The following is a 17,500-nucleotide window of genomic DNA, read 5'->3' on the forward strand; positions in this document are numbered from 1 at the left end:
TCTTCAAGTTTACACGAGAGTCCCAGATCTAACCTTCTTCAAGTTTACATGAGAGTCCCAGATCTAACCTTCTTCAAGTTTACATGAGAGTCCCAGATCTAACCTTCTTCAAGTTTACATGAGAGTCCCAGATCTAACCTTCTTCAAGTTTACATGATAGTCCCAGATCTAACCTTCTTCAAGTTTACATGAGAGTCCCAAATCTAACCTTCTTCAAGTTTACATGAGAGTCCCAGATCTAACCTTCTTCAGGTTTACATGAGAGTCCCAGATCTAACCTTCTTCAGGTTTACATGAGGGTCCCAGATCTAACCTTCTTCAAGTTTACATGAGAGTCCCAAATCTAACCTTCTTCAAGTTTACATGAGAGTCCCAGATCTAACCTTCTTCAAGTTTACATGAGGGTCCCAGATCTAACATTCTTCAAGTTTACATGAGAGTCCCAGATCTAACCTTCTTCAAGTTTACACGAGAGTCCCAGATCTAACCTTCTTCAAGTTTACATGAGAGTCCCAGATCTAACCTTCTTCAAGTTTACATGAGAGTCCCAGATCTAACCTTCTTCAGGTTTACATGAGAGTCCCAGATCTAACATTCTTCAAGTTTACATGAGAGTCCCAGATCTAACCTTCTTCAAGTTTACATGAGAGTCCCGGATCTAACCTTCTTCAGGTTTACATGAGAGTCCCAGATCTAACCTTCTTCAAGTTTACACGAGAGTCCCAGATCTAACCTTCTTCAAGTTTACACGAGAGTCCCAGATCTAACCTTCTTCAAGTTTACATGAGAGTCCCAGATCTAACCTTCTTCAAGTTTACATGAGAGTCCCAGATCTAACCTTCAAGTTTACATGAGAGTCCCAGATCTAACCTTCTTCAAGTTTACATGAGAGTCCCAATTCTAACCTTCTTCAAGTTTACATGAGAGTCCCAGATCTAACCTTCTTCAGGTTTACATGATAGTCCCAGATCTAACCTTCTTCAAGTTTACACGAGAGTCCCAGATCTAACCTTCTTCAAGTTTACATGAGAGTCCCAGATCTAACCTTCTTCAAGTTTACATGAGAGTCCCAGATCTAACCTTCTTCAGGTTTACATGATAGTCCCAGATCTAACCTTCTTCAAGTCTACATGAGAGTCCCAGATCTAACCTTCTTCAAGTTTACATGAGGGTCCCAGATCTAACCTTCTTCAAGTTTACACGAGAGTCCCAGATCTAACCTTCTTCAAGTTTACATGATAGTCCCAGATCTAACCTTCTTCAAGTTTACATGAGAGTCCCAGATCTAACCTTCTTCAGGTTTACATGAGGGTCCCAGATCTAACCTTCTTCAAGTTTACACGAGAGTCCCAGATCTAACCTTCTTCAAGTTTACATGAGAGTCCCAGATCTAACCTTCTTCAAGTTTACATGAGAGTCCCAGATCTAACCTTCTTCAAGTTTACATGAGAGTCCCAGATCTAACCTTCTTCAAGTTTACATGAGAGTCCCAGATCTAACCTTCTTCAGGTTTACATGAGGGTCCCAGATCTAACCTTCTTCAAGTTTACATGAGAGTCCCAAATCTAACCTTCTTCAAGTTTACATGAGAGTCCCAGATCTAACCTTCTTCAAGTTTACATGAGGGTCCCAGATCTAACATTCTTCAAGTTTACATGAGAGTCCCAGATCTAACCTTCTTCAAGTTTACACGAGAGTCCCAGATCTAACCTTCTTCAAGTTTACATGAGAGTCCCAGATCTAACCTTCTTCAAGTTTACATGAGAGTCCCAGATCTAACCTTCTTCAAATTTACATGAGAGTCCCAGATCTAACCTTCTTCAGGTTTACATGAGAGTCCCAGATCTAACCTTCTTCAAGTTTACATGATAGTCCCAGATCTAACCTTCTTCAAGTTTACATGAGAGTCCCAGATCTAACCTTCTTCAAGTTTACATGAGGGTCCCAGATCTAACCTTCTTCAAGTTTACATGAGAGTCCCAGATCTAACCTTCTTCAAGTTTACATGAGAGTCCCAGATCTAACCTTCTTCAAGTTTACATGAGAGTCCCAGATCTAACATTCTTCAAGTTTACATGAGAGTCCCAGATCTAACCTTCAAGTTTACATGAGAGTCCCAGATCTAACCTTCTTCAAGTTTACATGAGAGTCCCAGATCTAACCTTCTTCAAGTTTACATGAGAGTCCCAGATCTAACCTTCTTCAAGTTTACATGAGAGTCCCAGATCTAACCTTCTTCAAGTTTACATGAGAGTCCCAGATCTAACATTCTTCAAGTTTACATGAGAGTCCCAGATCTAACATTCTTCAAGTTTACAAGAGAGTCCCAGATCTAACCTTCTTCAAGTCTACATGAGGGTCCCAGATCTAACCTTCTTCAAGTTTACATGAGAGTCCCAGATCTAACCTTCTTCAAGTTTACATGAGAGTCCCAGATCTAACCTTCTTCAAGTTTACCTGAGAGTCCCAGATCTAACCTTCTTCAAGTTTACATGAGAGTCCCAGATCTAACCTTCTTCAAGTTTACCTGAGAGTCCCAGATCTAACCTTCTTCAAGTTTACATGAGAGTCCCAGATCTAACATTCTTCAAGTTTACATGAGAGTCCCAGATCTAACCTTCTTCAAGTTTACACGAGAGTCCCAGATCTAACCTTCTTCAAGTTTACATGAGAGTCCCAGATCTAACCTTCTTCAAGTTTACATGAGAGTCCCAGATCTAACCTTCTTCAAGTCTACATGAGAGTCCCAGATCTAACCTTCTTCAGGTTTACATGAGAGTCCCAGATCTAACCTTCTTCAAGTTTACATGAGAGTCCCAGATCTAACCTTCTTCAAGTTTACATGAGAGTCCCAGATCTAACCTTCTTCAGGTTTACATGAGAGTCCCAGATCTAACCTTCTTCAAGTTTACATGAGAGTCCCAGATCTAACCTTCTTCAAGTTTACATGAGAGTCCGAGGGCGTGGCTTGAAACGCGGGTGTCAGGACATTTTTTTACAAGAAAGTTCAGCAGAAAAGTGACATTACGTCAGATTGCGGGTGTTGTTTTTTTTACCCTTTGCCTTCACATTGTAAACGATGTCGAGCGACGTCCATATGTTGTCAATATTCAGTGTTTTATCGTTCATAGTTAATATCGTAAAATGTTTTATTTTCATGTACATCCTGGGTGTCTCATTCAGTAAAACTGTAAAACTTCATTACCTTTTCTGAGGTGGTCTGTCTTAACGTTTTTAGCCCTAAATCAGACATTTTGAAGGCACGATGGAATGTGAGGCTTTGCTGACCAGCTGCTGTCTCTCTCTCTGCAGTCATTCGTGCTAAAGTGGTGGGCAAGAAGCTGGTGAGAGGTGGACCCTTTGGCACCATGAGCTACACCGTCAAGCAAATGAAGGTAAGAGGAACCCTCAAGTGGTGTGTCGTGTTTCCTCACGCCACACTTTGCTTGTGTGACGCAGCTCTCAACTCAAGGCACTTGTATCTCAAATCAAAGTCACCTTTTTCAAAAACGTTTCTAACCTGTAACCTGTTTAGAAAAAAATATATACAATATTTCCCATTTATTTCAAATATCGATTGAAAATTATATATATTTTTTTGTATTATTTTTTTTTTAATTTTTTTTTTGTATTTTTTTTTTTCTATAAGAAAACATTTTTAAAAGACGATTTTAGGCCAACCCCAGGCAGCTTTAATTTACTTACAAACCTATAACCTGTGAAAAAGTACCACAGTTAAATAATAATGTTTATAATGTATAAAAAACAAGTGTTGATGTACCACTTCATTTTATACATTATAAAATAATTTGAATAAAAAAATATATATTAAAAAACATAATTTTTTTTTAAAAATTTACACAAAAAAAAGTTGAGGTATTTTATGCAACAAAATTCAAACATTGTGTCAGGGTTAAGGTCACCAAATGCAACAACCAATCAGGACAAAGCTTGTAACTTGTATCTCAAATTTTTGCTTGCAACTTCAAGCATAACAATCAGGCGGCAGCTCTTATCTCAAAACACTCTTGAGTTGAGGTACCAAGGTAAACATAGAAATAAAATTAAATAAATAATAAATACATTAAAACAATATTTGAATTTTAAAAAAAATACAAAAATCTCATACAAAAAATAAAATTAAACAAATTTTAAAAAATTATAAAAAGTGTTTTTTTTTAAATGAAAAGAAGATATGTATAAAGAAATCTAATAACAAATGTCAAAACAGTCTTGAGTTGAGGTACCAAGGTAAATATAAAAATAAAAATAAATAAATAATTATTACATCGAAAAAAAACTTGGAAAAAAAATAAAAAAATAAAAATCTCATACAAAAACAATACAATTAAATAAAAAATTATAAAAAATGTGTTTTTACTGAAAAGAAGATATATAAAAAAATGTTTTGATAACAAATGTCAAAACACGCTTGAGTTGAGGGACGAAGGTAAAAAAAAATTAAAAAAACAATTAAAAAAAACATTTTTTAAATTAAAAATTACATATAAAATGTAAAAATAAAATAATAAATATTGAAAAATGTTAATAACATTTGTTTAAAATTTACACACAAAAAAAGTTGAGGTACCACTGTATTTCATCCAACAAAAGTCCAACATTTTAAAGGTTAAGGTCAACAAATGCAGGAAGCAATCGGGACAAAGCTTGTAACTTGTAACTCAAACTAAAGCAGAACAATCACTTAGACTTAGACAAACTTTAATGATCCACAAGGGAAATTGTTCAACACAGTAGCTCAGTTACAATGATGGAAAGTGTAAGGATGGAAAGGACAATGCAGATATAAATAGACTAATATAGCTATAAAAAAATCGAACATATATACGAATATATACATAATATGTGTACAGAATAATTTATATACAGATATATTATATTATTTCTATAACATATATACAATATAAACCAATGACAACTCTTAAATTGAGGGACCAAGGTAAAAAAAAAACAATAGAAAAAAAATAAACAACATTTTATAAGTTAAAAAATACATATAAAAAATAAAAATAAAATAATAAATATTGAAAAATGTTAATAACATTTGTTTAAAATTTACATACAAAAAAAGTTGAGGAACCACTATTTCATCCGACAAAAGTCCAACATTTTAAGGGTTAAGATCCACGAATGCAACAACCAATCAGGACAAAGCTTGTAACTCAAATTTTTGCTTGCAACTTCAAGCATAACAATCAAGTGACAGCTCTTATCTCAAAACACTCCTGAGTTGAGGTACCAAGGCAAAAAAATAAAATAATTAATAATAATAATATTAAAAAAAACCTTTTTAAAATAAAAAAATACATATAAAAAATAAAAATTAAATAATAAATATAAAAAAAATAAATATATATATATATATATATATATGTTTAAAATGTACAAAAAGTTGAGGTAGCACTGTATTTCACCCAACAAAAGTCTTAACATTGTAAAGGTTAAGGTCACCATGAATTGATTAACGTGGACCCCGACTTAAACAAGTTGAAAGACTTATTGGGGTGTTACCATTTAGTGGTCAATTGTACGGAATATGTACTTCACTGTGCAATCTACTAATAAAAGTCAAAAAATCAATCAACCAATCAAAAAAAACAAATGCAGGAAGCAATCAGGACAAAGCTTGTAACTTGTAACTCAAACTAAAGCAGAACAATCAAGCGACAGCTCTTAAATCGGGGGACCAAGGTTAAAAAAAAATATATATATATATATATATATAAAAAACATTTTTTTTAATAAAAAAATATATTCAAAAAATCAAACAAAAAAAGCATACAATTTACGGGGGAAAAGGGAGTCGAGGTACCACAGTATTAAATCCAACAACATTCTAACATTAAGGTTAAAGGCCTACTGAAAGCCACTACTAGCGACCACGCAGTCTGATAGTTTATATATCAATGATGAAATATTAACATTGCAACACATGCCAATACGGCCGGGTTAACTTATAAAGTGACATTTTAAATTTGCCGCTAAACTTCCGGTTCGAAACGCCTCTGAGGATGACGTATGCGCGTGACGTAGCCCGGCGAACACGGGTATGCCTTCCACATTGAAGCCAATACGAAATAGCTGTTTTCATCTCATTATTCCACAGTATTCTGGACATCTGTGTTGGTGAATCTGTTGCAATTATGTTCATTGCATTATGGAGAAAGAAGCTGAGCAAGCAAAGAAGAAAGTTGTCGGTGCGAAGCGTCTATTTTGCGAGGGAAGTCAGCAGCAACACGTACACAGCCGGCGCTTCTTTGTTTACATTCCCGAAAGATGCAGTCAAGATGGAAGAACTCGGATAACAGAGACTCTAACCAGGAGGACTTTTGACTTCGATACACAGACGCCTGTAGAGAACTGGGACAACACAGACTCTTACCAGGATTACTTTGATTTGGATGACAAAGACGCAGACGTGCTACAGTGAGTATGCAGCTTTGGCTTCCAAACATTTGATCGCTTGCCAGTACGTGCGCGTCACGTACGTAACTTTTTTTTAAATATATAAGCTTTATGAACCTTGGGTTAGGGGAACGGTCTTTTGGGCTGAGTGATTGTGTGTGTTGATCAGGTGTTTGAATTGTATTGGCGTGTTCTATGGAGCTAGGAGCTAGCAGAGGAGCTAGGAGCTAGCATAACAAACACTGAGGTGTTTTTATGCAGGATTAATTTGTGGCATATTAAATATAAGCCTGGTTGTGTTGTGGCTAATAGAGTATATATATGTCTTGTGTTTATTTACTGTTTTAGTCATTCCCAGCTGAATATCAGGTACTGTGAGTAGCAGCTGCGCTTCCAAACATTTGATCACTTGCCAGTACGTGCGTGTCACGTACGTTACTTTGTTTAAATATATAAGCTTTATGAACCTTGGGTTAGGTCAGGGGTCGGCAACCCAAAATGTTGAAAGAGCCATATTGGACCAAAAAAACAAAAACAAATCTGTCTGGAGCCGCAAAAAATTAAAAGCCATATTACATGTGCCATGAGATATAAATTGAATTAAGAGGACTTAAAGGAAACTAAATGAGCTCAAATATAGCTACAAATGAGGCATAATGATGCAATGTGTACATATCGCTAGCCTAAATAGCATGTTAGCATCGATTAGCTTGCAGTCATGCAGTGACCAAATATGTCTGATTAGCACTCCACAAAAGTCAATAACATCAACAAAACTCACCTTTGTGTGAGTTGCACAACGTTAAAAGTGTGGTGGACAAAATGAGACAGAAAAAGATGTGGCATAAAACACGTCCTAGAAAGTCGGAGAAAGTTATACATGTAAACAAACTATACGGTGAGTTCAAGGACCGCCAAAATTAGTAGGACAAAACGGCGCTCGCCAAATACTCGAATCAGTGAAGCATGTTTAATATAAACAGTGTGATTTATAACAATTAGGGAGGTTTGTGTCATGTTTGTAATCCTACAGAAACCATACTAAACAAAAAAATAGATTTTTTTTCCCCTCATCTTTTTCCATTCTTCATACATTTTTGAAAAATCTCCAGAGAGCCACTAGGGCGGCGCTAAAGAGCCGCGGGTTGCCGACCCCCGGGTTAGGTGAACGGTCTTTTGGGCTGAGTGATTGTGTGTGTTGTGCAGGTGTTTGAATTGGATTGGCGGCTTATATGGAGCTAGGAGCTAGCAGAGGAGCTAGGAGCTAGCATAACAAACACTGAGGTGTTTTTATGCAGGATTAATTTGTGGCATATTAAATATAAGCCTGGCACTTTACTCATCCACAAATCTTTCATCCTCGCTCAAATTAATGGGGAAATTGTCGCTTTCTCGGTCCGAATCTCTCTCACTTCATGCGGCCATCATTGTAAACAATAGGGAACTTTGCGTATATGTTCAACTGACTACGTCACGCTACTTCCGGTAGGGGCAAGCCTTTTTTTTATCAGATACCAAAAGTTGCAATCTTTATCGTCGTTGTTCTATACTAAATCCTTTCAGCAAAAATATGGCAATATCGCGAAATGATCAAGTATGACACATAGAATAGATCTGCTATCCCCGTTTAAATTTAAAAAAAATTCATTTCAGTAGGCCTTTAAAGGCCTACTGAAATGAATTTTTTCATTGTTTACAATGATGGCCGCATGAAGTGAGAGAGATTCGGACCGAGAAAGCGACAATTTCCCCTTTAATTTGAGCGAGGATGAAAGATTTGTGGATGAGTAAAGTGCAAGTGAAGGACTAGTGGGGAGTTGAAGCTATTCAGATAGGGAAGATGCTGTGAGAGCCGGGGGTGACCTGATATTCAGCTGGGAATGACTACAACAGTAAATAAACACAAGACATATATATACTCTATTAGCCACAACACAACCAGGCTTATATTTAATATGCCACAAATTAATCCTGCATAAAAACACCTGCGTGTTTGTTATGCTAGCTCCTAGCTCCTCTGCTAGCTCCTAGCTCCATAGAACACGCCAATACAATTCAAACACCTGATCAACACACACAATCACTCAGCCCAAAAGACCGTTCACCTAACCCAAGGTTCATAAAGCTTATATATTTTTAAAAAAGTTACGTACATACGCAAAAAAAAGTTGCGCACATACGGTCAAGCGATCAAATGTTTAGAAGCCAAAGCTGCATACTCACAGTAGCACGTCTGCGTCTTTGTCATCCAAATCAAAGTAATCCTGGTAAGAGTCTGTGTTGTCCCAGTTCTCTACAGGCGTCTGTGTATCGAAGTCAAAAGTCCTCCTGGTTAGAGTCTCTGTTATCCGAGTTCTTCCATCTTGACTGCATCTTTCGGGAATGTAAACAAAGAAGCGCCGGCTGTGTACTGTTGTTGCTGACTACGTTCGAAAAATACGTCCATTTCGCACCGACAACTTTCTTCTTTGCTTGCTCAGCTTCCTTCTCCATAATGCAATGAACATGATTGCAACAGATTCACCAACACAGATGTCCAGAATACTGTGGAATTATGAAATGAAAACAGAGCTTTTTAGTATTGGCTTCATTGTGGAAGGCATACCCGTGTTCGCCGGGCTACGTCACGCGCATACGTCATCCTCAGAGGCGTTTCGAACCGGAAGTTTAGCGGCAAATTTAAAATGTCACTTTATAAGTTAACCCGGCCGTATTGGCATGTGTTATAATGTTAAGATTTCATCATTGATATATAAACTATCAGACTGCGTGGTTTGTAGTAGTGGCTTTCAGTAGGCCTTTAAGGTCAAGGACCAATGAGGACAAAGTCATTTCCCTGAAAGGTTCAGCCACAGAAGGGTGATTGTTGTTGTTGTTGTTGAGAAGCTTGCGAAGTTGTTACGTAACACAAGATATTTGTCATGCTGACATGACCACACGGGCTGCAGGATGAGGCACATTTGCAGCCAATGCCACATGTAAACATTCCACATGCACAAAATGCATTAAGTGGCCTTTTTTCTTCCATTATCCTCTGGTTTTAGACTTTTATGTATTCTCATTCCAGTGGTCTGATTAAGCCTGCAGTTCCTCCCCACTTCAAACGGAGGGAAAAAAACAAAAAACAACTCCCGTCTAAAAAAAAACAACAAGAATTTTTACGGTGCAACAGTTTGTCCTGGGAGAGTAAACGAGGACTTCCTGTTGTTTCCCAGACTGAGAATTGTCCCAACAGTTCTCAGGGCAAACTCTGACTCTGCATACCTGAGCTCAATGGAGGGTCGGCGGATTAGCCATGAATTTGAGGAGGGCTAGCCAACGCGGCATCAAAGTGGAGGCACGTTACACGACATGATGCTGTTATGTATGATTGGGTTAGAGCGCTAATACTCCGTCCCACACGAGGCATTCCTGAATTATTGTTACAATAACTGCCATGTGTTACTTATTGTTACAATAACTGCCATGTGTTACTTATTGTTACAATAACTGCCATGTGTTACTTATTGTTACAATACCTGTCATGTGTTACTTATTGTTACAATAACTGCCTTGTGTTACTTATTGTTACAATAACTGCCATGTGTTACTTATTGTTACAATAACTGCCATGTGTCACTTATTGTTACAATAACTGCCATGTGTTACTTATTGTTACAATAACTGCCATGTGTTACTTATTGTTACAATAACTGCCATGTGTTACTTATTGTTACAATAACTGCCATGTGTTACTTATTGTTACAATAACTGCCATGTGTTACTTATTGTTACAATAACTGCCTTGTGTTACTTATTGTTACAATAACTGCCATGTGTTACTTATTGTTACAATAACTGCCATGTGTCACTTATTGTTACAATAACTGCCATGTGTTACTTATTGTTACAATACCTGTCATGTGTTACTTATTGTTACAATAACTGCCATGTGTTACTTATTGTTACAATAACTGCCATGTGTTACTTATTGTTACAATAACTGCCATGTGTTACTTATTGTTACAATAACTACCATGTGTTACTTATTGTTACAATAACTGCCATGTGTTACTTATTGTTACAATAACTGCCATGTGTTACTTATTGTTACAATAACTGCCATGTGTTACTTATTGTTACAATACCTGCCATGTGTCACTTATTGTTACAATAACTGCCATGTGTTACTTATTGTTACAATAACTGCCATTTGTTACTTATTGTTACAATAACTGCCATTTGTTACTTATTGTTACAATAACTGCCATGTGTCACTTATTGTTACAATAACTGCCATGTGTTACTTATTGTTACAATAACTGCCATGTGTCACTTATTGTTACAATAACTGCCATGTGTTACTTATTGTTACAATAACTGCCATGTGTCACTTATTGTTACAATAACTGCCATGTGTCACTTATTGTTACAATAACTGCCATGTGTTACTTATTGTTACAATAACTGCCATGTGTTACTTATTGTTACAATAACTGCCATGTGTCACTTATTGTTACAATAACTGCCATGTGTCACTTATTGTTACAATAACTGCCATGTGTTACTTATTGTTACAATAACTGCCATGTGTTACGTATTGTTACAATAACTGCCATGTGTTACTTATTGTTACAATAACTGCCATGTGTTACTTATTGTTACAATAACTGACATGTGTTACTTATTGTTACAATAACTGCTTTGTGTTACTTATTGTTACAATAACTGCCATGTGTTACTTATTGTTACAATAACTGCCATGTGTCACTTATTGTTACAACAACTGCCATGTGTCACTTATTGTTACAACAACTGCCATGTGTTACTTATTGTTACAACAACTGCCATGTGTTACTTATTGTTACAGTAACTGCCATGTGTTACTTATTGTTACAATAACTGCCATGTGTCACTTATTGTTACAACAACTGCCATGTGTTACTTATTGTTACAATAACTGCCATGTGTTACTTATTGTTACAATAACTGCCATGTGTTACTTATTGTTACAATAACTGCCATGTGTTACTTATTGTTACAATAACTGCCATGTGTTACTTATTCTTACAATAACTGCCATGTGTTACTTATTGTTACAATAAAAAAAACAACAAGAATTATTTTTTCCTCTAAGGTTATATTTCTCCTCTTTAGTTGAGAAGAAATGTTGTACATTCTTTGCTAGCAGGTTATAGATTGCTCTGTACATCATTTTAGCTGTTTGCAATTTTACCAAATCACCAAACTTTAATATTTTTGACTTAATAAATAAATAAATATATATATATATTTACCCGACTATAAGGCGCACTCACTCAATTTAAAAAAAATATACAGTTCTCTATATATTAGCCGGAATGGGCAGTGAAATATTTCGTTAATGTTTTTTTACATACCTTCATTGTTTCCAAACGGTGTCTGCAACAAGGCAGTAAAACGGCGGATGAAACAAAACAAAAGTCATGGTCATGGACCCGCTAGCTTGCGCAAGCTCGCTCTCCAATCAGCTAAACGGACTCAATCACTCCACGGTGACGTCTTGGCGAATTTACAAAAGGGAAACAATAGGGGTGGGATGAAATAAGCTCTGCTTCTTCCTGCTCCTTTTCGAACATGTTGAATAGAGGAACCGGGAGTTGTGATGCATCACGTTGTATGCATGCATGTTCCAAATATAATCAAACTCAAGTCAACTGTAACAGGGCAGTAAAACGGCTGATCAAACAAAACAGAAGTCATGGTCATGGATCCCGCTAGCTGCGCAAGCTAGCTCTCCAATCAGCTAGCAGTTTACATATCAGTTGACAAGGTTGCAAACTGTAAGTAGGTTAGAAAAAAATGATTGACTACGATTAAAATCAAGAGTAAAATTACTGTTGTATTTTCTGGACTAACGAGCGCCTATAAGCCGCACCCACTAAATTTAAAACTAAAAATATTTGTGTATATATAAGCCGCAGATATATACCTTGTAAAATTAGTTATTTACGCAGAAATATTGTGTAAATGTTTATTTACATACCTTAACTGTTTCCAAACGGGGTCTGTAACAAGGCAGTAAAACGGCTGATCAAACAAAACAGAAGTCATGGTCATGGACCCACTAGCTGCGTCTTGGCGAATTTACAAAACGGAAACAATACAAAAAGAACGTCATTGTAAGTAAGTAAAAGATGCTAGCACAGACACTCGGACACTAAATTAGCTAACGCTAAGGACGCTAGCTTCATTACGATTATGATAGCATGTATAAATACGCATGGAAACACTCCTACAGACATCACACATGGGACGCTTTAGTATGCACGAATTGTTGTAGTTATATTGTAAAATAGTTGTAGTTATATTGTAAAATTGTTTTAGTTATATATTGTAAAATAGTTGTAGTTATATATTGTAAAATAGTTGTAGTTATATATTGTAAAATAGTTGTAGTTATATTGTAAAATAGTTGTAGTTAAAATGGAAAATACTTTTAGTTATATTGGAAAATAGTTTTAGTTATATTGTAAAATAGTTTTAGTTATATTGTAAAATAGTTGTAGTTATGTATTGTAAAATAGTTGTAGTTATATTGCAAAATAGTTGTAGTTATATTGTAAAATAGTTGTAGTTATATTGTAAAATAGTTGCAGTTATATATTGTGAAATAGTTGTAGTTAAAATGGAAAATAGTTGTAGTTATATGGAAAATAGTTGTAGTTATATTGGAAAATAGTTGTAGTTATATTGTAAAATAGTTGTAGTCTAGTGTGTGTGTGACAATCATTGGTACTTTAATCTTAATATTGTAAAATAGTTGTAGTTATATTGTAAAATAGTTTGTTATATTGTAAAATAGTTTGTTATATTGTAAAATAGTTGTAGTTATATTGTAAAATAGTTGTAGTTATATTGGAAAATAGTTGTAGTTATATTGGAAAATAGTTGTAGTTATATTGGAAAATTGTTTTAGTTATATTGGAAAATGGTTTTAGTTATATTGTAAAATAGTTGTAGTTATATTGTAAAATAGTTTGTTATATTGTAAAATAGTTTTAGTTATATATTGTAAAATAGTTGCAGTTATATATTGTAAAATAGTTATAGTTATATTGTAAAATAGTTGTAGTTATATATTGTAAAATAGTTGTAGTTATATTGTAAAATAATTGTAGTTAAAATGGAAAATAGTTGTAGTTATATTGGAAAATAGTTGTAGTTATATTGTAAAATAGTTGTAGTTATATTGGAAAATAGTTGTAGTTATATATTGGAAAATAGTTGTAGTTATATTGTAAAATAGTTGTAGTTATATATTGTAAAATAGTTGTAGTTATATTGTAAAATAGTTGTAGTTATATTGTAAAATAGTTGTAGTTAAAATGGAAAATAATTGTAGTTATATTGTAAAATAGTTGTACTTAAAATGGAAAATAGTTGTAGTTATATTGGAAAATAGTTGTAGTTATATTGGAAAATAGTTGTAGTTATATATTGTAAAATAGTTGTAGTTATACATTTTAAAATAGTTGTAGTTAAAATGGAAAATAGTTGTAGTTATATTGGAAAATAGTTGTAGTTATATTGGAAAATAGTTGTAGTTATATTGTAAAATAGTTGTAGTTATATATTGTAAAATAGTTGTAGTTATATTGTAAAACTAACAAACGTTGCTTGGAGCGATGAATGAAGAATGCATGCAAGTAGAAACGCTATGGATGGCTAAAAGACGGAACGGCACTTCTACTTCCGGTTGAACGCTCTAGTCCAAACGGAAGGCCACTCCATAAACGACCCGCACCGTAGGAAAAAAAAAGTAGCGGCTTATCGTCCGGAATTTATGCTACTCTGTTTTTAGAGGCGAATCGGCGTGGCTCGGATGGTAGAGCTGCTGTGCCAGCAACTCGGGGGTTGCAGGTTCGATCATCTCCTAATTGAACCATAAATTACTTAACGATTTATTAATGAGAACTTGAATTAATGTTATATGTCTAATATTTGTTTGTTTACCTATATTTACTTACCTATGGTATATTTATTTATTAATTTATTCACTCTTCTGTTACCAACAGAGACCAAAATAAATGGGATACAACTGGGAGGATTAAATAAACTCCACTTCTTCCTACTCCTTTTCGGAGGTGCTGTAATGAAACAAGTGATGCATCACACCGTAACTGCATCGTGTTTGAAACAAACTGAAAGTAACTCACTAAATGAGCTGCGCCGTTTTATCAGCCGCAGAACTCGCAGCGTAGGTAAAAAAAAAAAAAAAAAAAAAAAAAGCAGTGGCATATAGTCTGGAAGTGACTGCAGGTTTTGCCTCGACCCTCACTTTAATTAAAGTAAGAGTGAAGGTTGGCGTGAAGACCTGATAAGTCGGAATTAACCACTCCGTCACGCAGGGTTCTCACGGGAATGAAGTGTGGGGTTTTTTTTCAACTCAAGCGTGGCTGCTGGTGTCTTCCAGATGTACAAGGGCTTTGACAAAGTGCCGCACGTGCAGCACATCTACACGGACGCCTCGGAGAGCTTGTGCGGCGTCAAGTTGGACATCAACAAGTACCAGTACCTGATCACAGGTAGGACGCCGACATACCACTCTGCTCACACCTGCTGCCTGGACTCTAACATTACTTCCCAAGTCCATGAAGGCTTTTCTGACCTCAACCCCATCGAGCGTGTCCCGTGGAAAAAAAAACGTCCGAGCGGAACTCTCTAATAACTAAAGTTCCTTGGGTGAATAATGTACACTCACCACACCGGTATGTTTTAGTGCTCTCATGGTGAGTTCACCGACAGATATAAGTAAGAACTTTACACTACTTTATATTAGAAATGGCAACAGCGGAGGATGAATGTCACATAACAAGAAGATAGAGACAAAGAAGGTAGCGAGCAAATTTTTCAGGACTTATGCAGATCCCAAATACACATCAGCAGGTACCAGAAGGTAAGAAAAGTCGCTTTTGCATAATACTGAGGGAAAAAAACATGCCAGATAATATGTCTTACCTTATACACACACCATAGTAATACTCCTATGTTGAAGCACAGTACGTCTGACTATGGTAGCTGTAATGCTCCCACAATCCACCAAGCGGCGCGGCTTCTTAGCTTACTAAAGTCGTACTAGAACATTTTTATAGATTTTTGAGTGCCGTGTGTAACGTTCTATATTCTCAATGGAACATATAACATTTGGGTGTTGAGTCATCTTGCAGTCTACACGTATCTCTGATGTGTGACTGCCATCATATTGCAGTCTACACGTATGTGTATATATATATATATATATATATATATATATATATATATATATATATATATATATATATATATATATATATATATATATATATATATATATGACTTAAAAATCCTGACTTCCACTTCCAGGATGTTTTTGTGTGGTTGTTCCTCTCCCACAACTCATAATTACATGTGAGCAGGCTAGTTTCATTTTACAACTTGCTATTTCCATCACAAGTGTAGTAGACTCTGGCGCCCGCCATGCGTGACCCTCGCCAAGATCTGACCTGTAAACAATCAGGCTTGCCAAGAGACGGCGCCTGATGTGTCACTCACCCTTTTTTTTTAGCCAATTTTGCAGCTAAACACCTCAGAGTCACATGACGTGGTACTTGACACATGCTAACTGTTAGCATGCTAAAATTAGCATGCTTACATTGATACAACTTGGTATTTGACACGTGCTAACTGTTAGCATGCAAACAACAACATTCGGCTGAACAATTTTGCAGCCGAACAACTTAGAGTCACACGACTTGCTAACCGTTAGCATGCTAACTCTTTTCAAGCTCATTTTACATGCGTACGCTCCATCGTGGTGTGAGCTACTACTTGAGGCGTTTTGATCCTAATGAGAATTGTCAACAATGGACTCAAAGACGCAGTCTCCGGAACATTCCGTGACCCGACCTTCTGCGTCCTCAGGGCGGGTGTACGAGGGCAAGGTGTACACGGGGCTGTGCAACTTCAACGAGAGGTGGGAGCGACTGTCCCTGGCTCAGAAGAAAGGCATCAACCATCGCTACCAGCTGGGCTGCAGCTGCAAGGTGAGCAGCCAATGGCTGGCAAGGACACGGCGAGGGGGGAGGAGCCAAGGCTCATTATTTAATGATTACAACACCTGGTGTGAAATAGATCAAATGTCCTGTCATGCTTGGGGGAAAACATAAGGAAGTGTTCTTGACTTCTGCCACAACACAACAGATCGTCCGATACCGTTTACTAGGATGCCGATAACCGATATTTAGAATAAAATGTATTTAAGGTGGGATCAGTCGTGATATAATGTTTGATTTTGTGTTTCATTTAGCAGCAAACACTTTTATTACGTGTGTCTAAGAGGAGCATCAACATTTTATTTCAAAATATAGAACATCTCCTGGGAAAATATGTCATGTATATATTACATGTTATTATGAATGTTACTAGATACTACATATATACTTACATCATGTATATATTACATGTTATTATGAATGTTACTAGATACTACATATATATACTTACATCATGTATATATTACATGTTATTATGAATGTTACTAGATACTACATATATACTTACATCGTGTAAATATTACATGTTATTATGAATGTTACTAGATACTACATATATACTTACATCATGTATATATTACATGTTATTATGAATGTTACTAGATACTACATATATACTTACATCATGTATATATTACATGTTACTATGAATGTTACTAGATACTACATATATACTTACATCATGTATATATTACATGTTATTATGAATGTTACTAGATACTACATATATACTTACATCATGTATATATTACATGTTATTATGAATGTTACTAGATACTACATATATACTTACATCGTGTAAATATCACATGTTAATATGAATGTTACTAGATACTACATATATACTTACATCATGTATATATTACATGTTATTATGAATGTTACTAGATACTACATATATACTTAGATCATGTATATATTACATGTTATTATGAATGTTACTAGATACTACATATATATTTACATCATGTAAATATTACATGTTATTATGAATGTTACTAGATACTACATATATACTTACA

At 35.5% G+C, this 17,500-nt stretch overlaps 2 protein-coding genes across 5 annotated transcripts in view; one reads left to right on the forward strand and one right to left on the reverse strand.

The window, feature by feature from the left end:
• Window positions 1–17,500, reverse strand: part of LOC133662452 (synapsin-3-like) — a 342,835-nt gene that overhangs the window by 202,124 nt on the left and 123,211 nt on the right. The window lies entirely within an intron of this gene.
• LOC133662450 (metalloproteinase inhibitor 3-like) overlaps window positions 1–17,500 on the forward strand; it is a 55,363-nt gene that overhangs the window by 29,832 nt on the left and 8,031 nt on the right. The window contains exons 2-4 of the mRNA XM_062066454.1: window positions 3,313–3,395; window positions 14,861–14,972; window positions 16,348–16,469. Of these exons, the coding sequence (XP_061922438.1) occupies window positions 3,313–3,395; window positions 14,861–14,972; window positions 16,348–16,469 (317 nt within the window). The remainder of the gene's footprint in view (window positions 1–3,312; window positions 3,396–14,860; window positions 14,973–16,347; window positions 16,470–17,500) is intronic.

Source organism: Entelurus aequoreus, linkage group LG12 (assembly GCF_033978785.1).
Source record: "Entelurus aequoreus isolate RoL-2023_Sb linkage group LG12, RoL_Eaeq_v1.1, whole genome shotgun sequence".
NCBI classification, from domain to species: domain Eukaryota; kingdom Metazoa; phylum Chordata; class Actinopteri; order Syngnathiformes; family Syngnathidae; genus Entelurus; species Entelurus aequoreus.